This window comes from Ipomoea nil, unplaced genomic scaffold, assembly GCF_001879475.1.
Source record: "Ipomoea nil cultivar Tokyo-kokei standard unplaced genomic scaffold, Asagao_1.1 scaffold2494, whole genome shotgun sequence".
NCBI classification, from domain to species: Eukaryota; Viridiplantae; Streptophyta; class Magnoliopsida; order Solanales; family Convolvulaceae; genus Ipomoea; species Ipomoea nil.
In genome coordinates, this window is record NW_017618922.1 from 1,093,031 (window position 1) to 1,106,335 (window position 13,305).

General features: G+C 38.9%; 1 protein-coding gene across 1 annotated transcript; it reads right to left on the reverse strand.

Annotated features, from left to right (window-relative positions):
* Positions 1 to 3,937: 3,937 nt before the first annotated feature.
* LOC109153519 (probable prolyl 4-hydroxylase 4) lies at positions 3,938 to 7,197 on the reverse strand. Its single transcript, XM_019301383.1, has 7 exons — positions 7,050 to 7,197; positions 6,894 to 6,951; positions 6,704 to 6,808; positions 6,022 to 6,079; positions 5,547 to 5,722; positions 4,530 to 4,599; positions 3,938 to 4,418 (listed from the first exon to the last, which is right to left on the reverse strand). The coding sequence occupies exons 1-7, from the start codon at positions 7,166 to 7,168 to the stop codon at positions 4,126 to 4,128; spliced, it is 879 nt and encodes a 292-aa protein (XP_019156928.1). The 5' UTR covers positions 7,169 to 7,197; the 3' UTR covers positions 3,938 to 4,125.
* Between the last annotated feature and the right edge of the window lie 6,108 nt (positions 7,198 to 13,305).

A 13,305-nucleotide genomic window follows, 5' to 3' on the forward strand; every position in this document is an offset into this window, starting at 1 on the left:
GCGTCCTTTTGTACAACGATGAGGGTAATGAGGAGGCACTACAGATCGAGAAGAATTTCTTGGAAGAAATGCGGGACACAGCCTACGCCCAAATGGCCGAGTACTAATAGGCTGTAAAGCGTTACAAAGATAAAAGAACCAAAATTAGATACCTTCAGGTGGGAGACCTCGTACTTAGTGATCGAGAGGTCAGTCACCCCACCGAAGGCGGAAAGATGGCAATTAAGTGGGAAGGACCATACAAAATAGCAAGTGAGGTCTACCCCATGACCTACCGACTGGAGACCACTGAGGGTTAACCTATAGAGCGCACATGGAACACCCACCGTCTTAAGAAGTTATACCAATAAACGACTGGTTGTGCCTTTATTTCTTCCCTTTTTTTTTTTTGTTTTGTCTTTCTTTCGTTAGACAATTAGTTCGTTGTAGGAACCTAGTGGCCTGTAATTTCGTGGAAATTCCCTTTCTAGTTGGCAATAAATTTTGAGTTATTTCGGTTAGAACAACATTGGTTATCGGACGTCGCCTTTTCATGTGAGGAGCTTCGATGGGCGGTCATGCCGCGATGGAGTTCGAAGTTGTCACCTCATCCAAGCGAGGGAGGCTGACTCCGCCTTTTCAGGCGAAGAGTTTCGTTGGGCGGTCATGCCGCCAAGAAGTTTCGAGTTGTCACCTCCTCCAAGCGAGGAAGGCTGACTCCGCCTTTTCAGGCGAGGAGTGTCAGTGGGCGATCATGCCGCGAAGAAGTTCAGAGTAGTCACCTCCTCCAAGCGAGGAAGGCTGACTCCTCCTTTTCAGGCAAGGAGTATCTGTGGGCGGTCATACCGTGAAGGAGTTTGGAGTTGTCACCTCCTCCAAGCGAGGAAGGCTGACTCCGCCTTTTCCAGCGAAGAGTTTCGTTGGGCGGTCATGCCGCGAAGAAGTTTGGAGTTGTCACCTCCTCCAAGCAAGGAAGGCTGACTCCGCCTTTTCAGGCGAGGAGTGTCAGTGGGCGATCATGCCGCGAAGAAGTTCAGAGTAGTCACCTCCTCCAAGCGAGGAAGGCTAACTCCGCCTTTTTAGGCGAGGAGTATCGGTGACCAATCATACCGTGAAGGAGTTTGGAGTTGTCACCTCCTCCAAGCGAGGAAGGCTGACTCTGCCTTTTCAGGTGAAGAGTTTCGGTGGGCGGTCATGCCGCGAAGAAGTTATTGAGCATATAGGTTATTGGGCACAAGCATGAGTTCTGAGTTAAAGCTTGATTATATGAGAATATAGGTTATTGAGCATATAGAAGTATATAAGTATATCTATTGAGATCTTTGACTAAGTGTCTTGATTTCTTATCTTCATACTTGAGAATTGTGTATGATTGCAAAACGTTTTCCAACCTATATCTATAGTACTTTACAGGGTTGAGTAGCTTTTATACTTAGCATTATTTGCTAACGGGTTTATTTTCCTATGTGTTTTTTAACCCCTTTTAGGTGGACCCAGTGCTTGAGAGCGCGCGTGATAGAGTAGTGCATAGCTCTAGATTTAGTAGCTATTAGATCAGTGCCCTCTTCCCTTATTAGCACTTTGCTGTTGGTTGTAGTTGAACCACCTTGTTTTGATGGTGCGTAGACACTGGGGTTTGTTTCCCTTGTTATGGTGTTTTGTTGAGCTTTTGACTCTAGCTTTCAGTTGATCTTGTTAGCTTGTGTAGTTATCAAGAGTGGGTGACTGTGGAGGTGACATTCCTCTTAGTTTATTGAAATGAATTGTTATCCTAGTTTATTTAATCTACCCTTGATTAATCCCATTTAGAATGATTATATTGGGTTTCAAAGTTTAGAAAAAGGGGATGTTACACTCGTAGGCGGTCAGCCTCACCCACCGAGGGACTTGGCCGTTGTGGAGTTCGTTCGTCTCTCGGGGGCTCGTAGGCAGTCAGTCTCGCCCACTGAGAGACTTAGCCAATTTAGAGTTCGTTTGCCTCTCGAGGGCTTGTAGGCGGTCAACCTCGCCCACTGAGGGACTTGGCCGTTTCGGAGTTCATTTGTTTCTTGGGGACTCGCAGCCAGCCAGCCTCGCCCGCTGAGGGACTTGGCCGTTTCGGATTTCGTTTGTTTCTCGGGGGCTCAGCTCGCAAGCAACCAGCCGTGCCCACTAAAGGACTTGGCCATTTTGGAGTTCGTTTGCCTCTTGGGGCTCGTATGCGTTGATCCTTGCCGGCCCTTCTGGAGTTCGCTTGCCTCTCAGGGGCTCGCAGCCAGCCAGCCTCGCCCACTGAGGGACTTGGTCATTTTGGAATTCGCTTATTTTTCAGGGGCTCGTTGGTAGTTAGCCTCGCCCACTGAGGGAGTCGTGGGCAGTCAGTTGCAAGTTGGAAAACTACTTAGCTAAATACAAAAAGAGGAGAAAGAAGCAAAAGCCCCGCGGGTAGAAATTCATTTTCAAAAAAGCCCCAAAGGGCAGTCAGATTACATCCAAAAAAGAAGGCAAAATAAAGGCTACTCTTAGTTGGCCCCCTCCGATGGTCCAGAGTGGGCGTCCCCAGGAGCGGCTACACTGGTATCTTGGCGACGCCTCAGTAACTGGCCAGCTAGCTCGGCCTTGTCTTCTTCCCCGACCAAGTCTAGCAACGCCGGTCCTTGGCTCCCTACTAGAGTGTCGGGGTCATCGGCTAAGCCAATTTGGCTGCCTACCCCTCCGACTGCCTGATGGTTCAGGTCGACCGCCCCCTGTACATATGCAGGGGTAGCAGGGTTTACATTGTCCTCCTACAAGGCAGCCGGGAGCCTATAGCGGTGCGGGCTGAAGTCTTCGTATCTACCACCCATGGCGGTATAGATCTCCTTCTAGATATCCGCCATCCCAAGCTAGTAGTCTTTCGTCCCCGCCTGTGTCTGATCGATCAGGTAGTCAGGTCTTCACTTCAATCTCTGACAAACACCTAAACTGAAAACTATCTAATTTTTCCATAATAGTTTTGTCAATTACAAGTTGGGGTTTAGACTTAAAACACTAACAAAAGTTTTATCTTTCCAATATGATCAAGAACCAAATTGTTTCCATTTGGCAACTTAGTAATGGCACCCTTGACTGGCCTATAAGAGTCATAATAATGCAGATTGCTGACAATGTGATATGTAGCTCCACTGTCAATTATCCAAGTAAAAGATAAACAAACTTGCCTTCTACAGTAGTATCCTGAAGAGGCAGGAATCTTGACTGCAGGCCAGATTGTGTGGAATTGTCGTTGGGAGTATAGTTTGTGACAGCAACTGCAGTGAAACTCCCTGGGCCAAATGTTAAATTGGTAGATGGGGCTACATTTGCAATAGTTTTTTTTTTTTTTTTTGAAGATAAGACATCAAATTCTTCAACTAATCAGCAGTGACACCAAACTTGTCAACCTCTACTTGATGAGAGGTTCTATAACTTTGGCCTTGACTTTGTCTTGATGCCTGCTGAGATTGTTTGCCTCTTGCTTTAAAACCCAGTGGATAACAGTATTTCTCATAACATTTATCAACGATATGACTAGATTTTCCATAATATGTGAATTGATGCTTCCTGTTATTTTGATTCAAATTCAAATTCTTTCTGTTATGTTATTGTTAGTAGTTGTACTAGGCATGCAAACAACTGTATTTCCAATACTTGCATCCATGTTCTCAGTAGAATTCACAATGATAAAATTAACATTCAAATTGTTAAAATCAACTTGCTAAGACATTATCTTCCTCTCTTGCTTGATAATCATTTTGTAAGCATTAGTTAATGGATCGGAGGTAGTGGTTCAATCAAGAGAATATGAGATTTGATACCTAATTATTCGTCATTCAAAACTTTCAGAAACCTCGTGACTGTGTGAATGTTTTCAGATTCCGAAATAAAGAAAACAAACAACAAATTGCACAAGTGTTTCTGGATTCCAAATACTGTCATCATAACTAATCTTCTTCATAGTTGCACAAAGGATTAAACAAGATGAAAAAACAAACAGGGTAAATTACCCTTTCTGTGAAGCACATAAATAAGACGAACATTCTTGTATTTGGTAATGAATCAATAAAGATGGGATAGAGCGAAGGACAAAATCTAATTAAATGAAGAACGTGGAATTTGTGTTGAAAGCATCAAATTTCGATCCAGAGGTTAACATTGTCTGCAAGCCTTTTTGCAGTAACCTGGAACGTCTGGAGTTCCCACCATATACTCGGGATTCTTGGTGCATTCTCCGAGAGCAGCCCACCTCTCACAGTTATCGTGTTTGTCAGTGCAGCTCCCGATGGATATGATCCTGTCAAATGAATCCACATGAATCCACTTTGTTGCTGACCACTTCTCGCCCTCGATCACAGGACAGCCACGATGGAGGCTATCGGTATCGGGAGTGGCATCTGGATGGAGATTGAAGAAAAGAAGCGCATCTCCTCTATGAGGCTTCACTGAAATATTCCCAGAGAAATGGAAGACGAATATAGCTCGTTAACTCACTGCAAACAAAACAGAACGTAACAATGCTTCAATATATGACTTGTATACAATGGTTACGTCACCTGCAATGCCTTTTTTGGCACACTCGGATAGATCATCATCTGAAACCACTGACCTAAGATGAGATGATTCCTGCAAACAGTTTTAAAGGATTGCTTGCAACGATAGACTTCCATTAGCTTAAAAAAGGTAAGAGAGATGGTAACATGCACACAATGATTGTTTAATCAGACCATGCAATTTGAAACGCAAAAATTATCTAAGAAAATTTGGTCCCTATTAATTGATTTAAATAGATTTAGTCACTTAATTGTCCATTATGTTGCACTTCCAATTGCTGGTATTATATAATTATCAAACCCTGTTAGCAAACTCTTTTTAAGAGGTTATTACTTTTTAGAATCAATATCCACGGTTAAAGTTTCATTTCTCCATGTGAACGTCATTTTTAATAGTGAATATTGATTCTAAATGATAAAAATAACCTCATAGGTTAATGGAGTTCAACAATTTTATAACACTAGGGACTAAAAGTGCAACATTATGAACAATATAGGGACTAAATTTGTTTAAATTAACATACAGGATCAAATTTTCAAAAGTGAAACAATTCACAGGCAAGTGTCGTTTTCCCTTCCTTCAATAATGGGATTCTTGACTATAGAAAGGTTCAGTTGCATGGACGTGCCATTTTCCCTTCCTTCAATAATGAGATTCTTGCCTATAGTCTATAGAAAGGTTCAGTGGCATGGACGGCTAGCCCAACTCGGTTGTTTGGCCCGACATTGGATTGTTTTCAAGCAACCAAGGTTCTAACACTACTTGTTTGAGCTATCATAATATGGATAGAATAGGTTTCACTTCATAGAGAATTTTTTCATAATTTATTTTGAGATTTTGATTGCACATTTTGAACGTGTGTTTAATCACCTTCCATCCAAGAAATGAGTCTGTCTAGTATACAAACCTCCTATTCCTCAAAGAAAAGATATTAATACACCCGCACACATATATACACATTGCCAATATCCTGACTAACAATTACCGCAGTATTTTGAAGAAGCAATAACGAAACTGACCTCTGCTTTAGGGAACACAGTTTCACCACCCTTTCCAACATCACTAAGATACATGAGTACAGTCGCTATGCGGTGTCCACCACGAACAATATTAACCTTGTCCAAGAAATAATCATAGTGTGGTTCATATTTCTGCCCTTCCTCATAGTGTAGTACTTGAATGGATTCTCCATTATCTGATGAAAAGAAATATAGGTGTCAAATGATTGCAAGCTTTGAGATGCATCTAAAATTTTGACATGAAGACAATACAGCAAGGACTAAAGCATATCTTAAAATTCAAAGTTAAAAAAGAAAAAAAAAAAAAAAAAACACATTGATGCTTCACTAACATTCATATATAGTAGCACTAAAAAATCTGCTTTATTGTTTTTTCATAAAGAGTAGTACAGGTAACAAAATTTTACAAACTAGTCATTTAGTTATAATTAATTAGCTTGAAAATAATATAGAAATTAGTCAATAAGAATCACACCTTTGGGCAGAAAAGTCCAAGTTGCAATCTTTTCTTCGATCCCAGAAACAATTGGATCCTGCAGCATGAAAGGGTGTAGAGGAGATAGAAATAATCAGGAAACCCTATAAACAAATTTACTTGTATTAGTGTCTTGCAAGAAACTATATATGGGTGTGTTTGGTTCGAACATGGGAATTGGAATCATTCATATTTGGTAATTGGAATGAGTTTTGGTGAAAGTATTTTGAATGTTTGGTGGTAGGGTATAATTGGAATGATTACCAATATTGATATTTGGTTACGTGTTACCTATAATCGGAATAAAGCTTTTAAAAATACAAAAATAAAAAATAAAAAATAAAGGCAATTGATCTTAAAAGTGCGATGAAATGAGTAGGCAATGTAGTGAGGAAATCCATGAAGTGAGGAGGTGACAAAATGAAGAGGGATAAAACTGAATTAATGGAATGATAGGTGATTTAAATTAGGTAATGAATTTTGTCAGTAATCAAATTCTATACTGTGTTTGAAAAATTATCAACAAAACAATGTGTATTAACCAATCAATTTCTCTATTATTTTCCAGGATTAGTATACTGCATAGGCATAAATGCATTTATTTACAACTCTATGACAATGATGATTTAATTGTGTATATGAATAAAGTAACAAGAAATTCAGATAAATTCAAAGAACTAACCTTATCTTTAGGAATGAACATTCCGGAGCTAGTTCTAACTTCACTTAGCTTACCCTTCCCCGACTCACTATCCGCCACCACTGATCTCTTCAGCTCTGATTTCGCCTATAAATTAATTCCAAACACAAAATCCAGCTTTCAAATGGAATTAAATCTCACAAATTCATCACAAAAGCTTCCAAATACTTACAAGAGAAATCAAATGGTTGCATTCTTCCTCGGTAAGGAAACCTTCATACACAAAAGCTCTGGAAAATACAATAAAACGATATACAGCTCAGCCAGCGAAACCACAATAAATTGTGAGATTTTGATGAATCATCCTGGAAAATCTCAGTCGCTATACCTGGGTTTCCAAGAAATTTGCTTGACCTTAGATGGATTAATGACTGGTGAGCCTGAAGATTCATGCACGATCGACGCGATCACGGAGAAGAGGAAGAAGAGAAGACGAACGAAATCCATGATCTCCCCTGTGGATGATTCAAGCTTCTGTTTCATGACTCGCCATTTTGGTGTCCCTCACAGTCACTTTATTTTAAATCTGCACCGAAAAGTTTTGTTTTTCGCGTGACATATTTCATGCAACGTGTAACATCTATTACCTATATATTAATTACAATGTTACATCATACAATATCAACCAAGGGTGTGTTTAAAAATTCGGAAAATAATTTTCGAAAATTACTTGAAATTTTTCAAGTTTTATGTGTTTGGTAAGTAATGAAAAACATGAGTCAATGGAAAAATAAGACTTGGTCCAAGAAAAATGAGCCTTTATTATTATTAATTTTTTTTTTTGGGGGTGGGTGGGGCGAAGAGTCAAATATCCCCTTTTAAATATGCAATTACACTCATCCACAATTTATTTTAATGCAATGAAACCCAAAAACTTATTAATGAGCTGCTATCACAAGTCATTACGATTCCACCCGCTCTCCGGCGAAATTTCAGATGAAAAAGTGACAACGACCGGCGACTACTTTTCCTCACCTTCACTCCGCCATGGATCCCCGGCTGAAGAATGTATTGCGACTACTTTTCATGGCGGTTACCTCGTTTGTCGCCTCCATTACCCCGGTTGAGTACATCAGGCCTCCGTGCAGGAAAACCTTGAGTTTAACTAGGGATCCATACTCTTCTTTTCAACCTCACCAAGTAAGATATTGAAAAAAAAAAACAAAAAAAAAAAAAACAAAACAAAAAAAACAAAACAAAATTGAAGAAAAAGGAAAACGAGATTATCGGTGATTCTGTGAAGTTACCGTTTGTCTTTCTGTTGATTTCGTAAATTTTTTTTTTTTTTATGTTGGAGTGGAAGTATTTGTGTCAATTTTGGAAACTAATGCCAGTGAAATTTCAAAGAAGAAACTTGTAACACCCCCATTTCCTATTCTTTAGAGCCTAGATTTAAGCAGTCTAAATAAGTTAAAAAGAAAGGAGATAAAGATAAGCTAGGATATATAAATTCAAAAACAACATCTAAAAGAGAGTGTCACCGCCACAGTTACCCACCCTCGAGTAACTGCACAAGCTAAAACTTCTACAATCTAGAGTCAAAAGTTCAATACATAATAGAAAGGGGTATGCAAACCCCGGTGTCTACGTACCAACCAAAACAAGGTAGTCTAGCCACATGAATATCTAACATCAAATCACCAAAGAGGGAAAGAAAGGATAACTAAGGCTAGCATCTACTATGCTCTAGAGTTACACACTACTACATCGAATGCGCGCTCTCATCATGCATCAAGTCCACCTGAAAGGGGTATAGGAAAATAAACCCGTTAGCATAAAAATGCTAAGTATAAAGCCACTCAACCATGTAACATAAATATAGATATAGATTTAGAAAACGGTTGATATTCAAATACATCAAGTATGAGCATAGGCAACATGGAAATCAAACGGTAGATCACAAGTAAGGATACTACATATATATAAGCATGTATACTCAGCAACATATGCATATGTTGGAAAAAATAGCTTGAAATGGCATAAAATGACATATTAAGTGGCTATTTTGTGGTACAATTATCAGTGGGGTCCACTTCCGATTTGGATCGGGTCAAAGTGGATTCGGGTTCTTCGTAGTGAGACGAAGAGATTGATATATTGTGCGCACAAAACGGATAATGGGTGAATGAGATATTGATTCTCAAAGGAGACCCATTTGAGTTGGAAAATGAAGGGAAAAAGTGAGCTTTTGTCCCACATTGATTTGGGAAGAGGATTTGCCCCACTATTTATATATGAGCTCTTATTAAGCTTATTGAATTGTATAGTATAGAGGCTCTATCTCACGCGTAAGCGGTGCAAATCAAATCCCAAAACTTCGGTGTTCATTTTCCAACAAAGCCACGAAATTTCGTGTAGATTATTGTGTTAGTTTCGGCCAAGTGGCCGAAACTATTGAAACTCTTGCATGGGAATTGCAAGTTTCGGCCAAGTTGGCCGAAACTTTGCAAAAGCAGTGGCCGAGGATTCAGCTGTTATGGGATTAATTCTTTGAATTAAATCCAACTTTAATTTTTGAATACTTGGCCGAAACTTTGCAAAAGCAGTGGCCGAGGATTCAGCTGTTATGGGATTAATTCTTTGAATTAAATCCAACTTTAATTTTTGAATTAACACCCATGTTAATGGTTGCTGTTACGGAAGTTGTGGGGTGCTCCTAAATGCCATAATAAAGGTTATTCACTCCTCAATCCCTATATAAGGAGGGGGTAGAGTGCAGCAAATTTATACAAACATATAGTGAAAAGAACACACAACACAAGAAGTGTTTTCTCTCCTCAAAACTCTGCTTCTACTCCTTTCTTAAGCCGAACTGTGTTCAAGGCTTTGCTCTAGTTCGCCGGGTTCGTTCGTTTGGGTGCTCGAACGTCGAACCGTAGCGCGTTTTATCCTGGGAAACCTAGGCCACGGCGCTCCTAGCACTTTTGAGAGGTGGCAAATAAGGTTTTAAGGAAAGAGTGGTCTCTTGACTCACGCTAAAAACCCTTACCCAAACACGAGCCAATCTTTCCTTCTTTCGGTTTTGGATTATGCTTCAAAGCAAAAATCCTCCTTTTATGTTATAGTTTGGTTGGAATTATAATCTGTGTATTATAAATTCCATTTGGTTGATATGTATATATATCTTTTCCGTAGATATTCATGCATATAACCATGGTGGTCTGATTTATATATATATTTGTGTGTATATATATATATATATATATATATATATATATATATATATATATATATATATATATATATATATATATATATATATATATATATATATATATATATATATATATATATATATATATATCAGATATAATATATCGAATAATATTTTATATACTTCGTGTGTGTATATATAAATATTATTTTACGATATTAAATCGATTTTTGGTTCATTATCACCAACGATCTTAAAACCTTAAAATTTTGATAATGAACAAATCGGTGGAGTCCAAGAGTATTGGATCCGTGAATGTTGCCGGAGGTGCACATTCAAATGGTCGGAATGGCAACGATGTTGCACATTTCGTGATGCCAGTTGATGGCAGCAACGTTGGAAATAATATTTCCATGGGAGTTGCAAAGACACACGATGGTGCTCCGGAGAACTTTGGTTCACGAACCGGTAGACCTGTGGCTGGTGACACACAATTGGTACCTATTGTGTTGTCTAGTGGATCGGCTAAAAGCCATGAAGGATCCTATGATGGTGTAATGACAACATGGTCTGAGGACTATGGTAGTGTTACAAATGACTTCAAACGTAATCGAAGGAAACTCAAGCGGAAGCTTAGCTTTCAAGAAGATTACGAAATGAAGGAGAAATGCCACCATGAAGCGAATCGTCATCCTGGTGAAAAGGTTGAGGACAATTTCGCTATTTTTAAAACATGTGGATGGTTGGACGAGTGAGGTCACAACTGAGGTACCCCCGATGTGCGCTATGGACCACCCTTCGTGGAGTGGACGATTGGAAAATGGAACAAGGCACACGGGTTGAAGGATCACTACGAGATAGGAATAAGGAAATTAATTTCCAATGTAATTTTCCTATTTATTTATTTTGAATAAATGTTGTAGTATCCTTATGATACATTTTATTGTTGAATAAAATGAATTGTTCCATTTGTGGGTATTGAACTTTGTATATTTTGAAATATTCTTGTGTAATATTTTCAATATATAAAAGATTCAATACGGGTGCGTAATGCATCATGGAGCATTATGTGGAAAATGCTAAAATGGCGTAACAGCCGAAATTAAATGTAACAAGCGTGTTACATGTTGAAATCCCGCAACGAACTTCAGTTCAGGTTCATGTAAAACGATACGGATTTCAAGAATCAATTTGTCAAAATTTGAAATAACTATATAATCGTGAGCGTAACAGCTCAAGTGTTGAATATTTTAAATAATATTCTAAGAACGATCATATGAGTTTGATTCAACTAGTCGGAAATTTGGTTGATTTGTTCTTGTTAATTGTGTTATAATTAACTTGATCAAAATTCCAAATTATACTAGTATGAAATATGATTTGAGACAAATTGTTGGGACGTCAAATTAAGCTTGAGCTTAATGAGAAATGCTAATTAAACTTAGCATTGTTGAAATGCTAATTGTAGTGCTTAATAGCACTGGACGTCAAAAATGTTGAATTAGCATTACGCAAGAGGCTAATTAAATTTAGCATTGCGAAAAAGTGTTATGTGATTTGCACGAAAGGAGGCTTGGCTAATTGTGTAATTAGCTAATAATCCTTGTGCTAGGTAGCACTGGAATTATAAATTAAGCAACCGAATGTTGCTGTGAGTTTATAAAAGTAATAGAGATTGCTTTGGAATCGGCGCGTTAGTTTGGGAGCAATGATTCGTGCTTGGTATAGCATGTTTCGTGCTTCACTACTAAGCACTGATTCGTGCTTCAATTTCGGAAGCACTGATTCGGGTTTGTGGCCTTTCGGTCAAAACCGAATGGATTCGTGAGGGCTAATCTGTTAGCACCTACGAGATGTGTTAGCGTGTAACACATGTTTATTCTTTAAAGAATAAAAAAGAGAAAAACCAAATTAATTGTGGATTAATGCGGTTACGAACAATCGTTGTGGTGAAAAAAGAAACACCTATTGGTGATTTCAGCGCAAGCGTTAGTGTCGTACTCGAGTGTACGGTACGGTATTCACCTCAGTCGAACGTTGTTGCCGAACATAAATATCAAGACGTTGATATGTTCGGGTCTACCTCAAAGTATGTGAGGTGAGACAATACTTTGGACAAGTGAGTACCTTTTAAATAAGGTTACCCGCATGAAATTCTTACGAATTGTAGTTACGTAGGAAGTTTCCTAATAATGCACGAAATGTGGGGGTGTCTTGCCAAAGGTGTGTATTGGTTCTTAGTACACGAGTCCAAGAGTTTGGAGGTACATAAGAACACGAAAGATTGATTCAAGAAATTCATCGTTCTTGGAAGACGTATTTTTGTGAAGGATCAATAAAGGACCTAACACGTTGAAAGGAACTTTCGGCGTAACTATGGTCGAAGGGTGTGAAGAGAACCCGAGCTCAAAGCTAGACGTAGCAAGAGAGATAGGATTGAAAAATCCTTTGGTCCATATTTTCTGACGTACATGTTAGAGTGTGATGCGCACAATCTAACTTGTTTACTAGGAAATAAATTGGATTTTCTGACATGGTTGTTAGAAAATGAGCCTCGAACATATGTAGAAGTGGTGACTTCTACAGGTGGACCAACCCGAGAGAGGCTATCGAGAGTGAAGTAGATTCTATCTTAAAGAATCACACTTGGAACTGGTTGTTCTTCCTCCGGGTTGTAAAACCTTTGGATCCTAAGTGGATCACTAGTCGGAAGATAAGACCGGTTGGTTATATTGAAGTAAAATGGTCAGGCTTGTAATTGTAGATTACATGCAACGCGAGTGCCACGATTACTTCAATATGTATTCTCTGGTGATGAGAATGAAATCCATTAGTATGACACTTGCCATAGCCGTCTAACGAGACTTGGAAGTTCATCGAAATGGATGTATCACTTTCTTAATAGACATGGAACGACCTGAGGGTTTTGTGGTTCCGCGCTATGGAAAGAAAGTGTGTAGTTGGTGAGATCATTGTATGGTTTGAAACAATTGCCTTAGTATTTGGCATGTAGGTTTTGATCATACAATGATGTGTCACGAGTTTAGTATAAACAAATGTGATAAATGTCTACGTAATGCGTACGATAGACGAGGTCATCACTATTTGTCTATACACGATAAACTCAATGTGGGTAGTAACGATCGAATTCTACCAGGAACATGATTAAATTTGATATTTAACATGAAGGGCATGAGTTTGGCAGATTTAATCTTCGAGATTAAAATCATTAGAAGACCGGATGGTCTCGTGTTAAGCCAATCTCATTAAGTTTGATTGAATCCTTGTAAAGGATGATAATCAAGTGGCTTGGACACCGTTAGATACTAACATACAACTAGCCAATAATCATGGAGATTGTACTTCTCGTGGAGAACACATTCAGATTATTTGGTAGTTTAATTGTATCTAATGGGTTGTACTAGGCTGG

What these genes read in the sequence shown, in the direction of transcription:
- LOC109153519 (XM_019301383.1), bottom strand. Translation starts at nt 7,168, where the DNA reads ATGGATTTCGTTCGTCTTCTCTTCTTCCTCTTCTCCGTGATCGCGTCG. An exon ending in GCAACCATTTGATTTCTCTT is followed by an intron (nt 6,809 to 6,893) that starts GTAAGTATTTGG and finishes ATTAATTTATAG; the next exon opens with GCGAAATCAGAGCTGAAGAG. An exon ending in TGCCAAAAAAGGCATTGCAG is followed by an intron (nt 4,419 to 4,529) that starts GTGACGTAACCA and finishes GGAATATTTCAG; the next exon opens with TGAAGCCTCATAGAGGAGAT.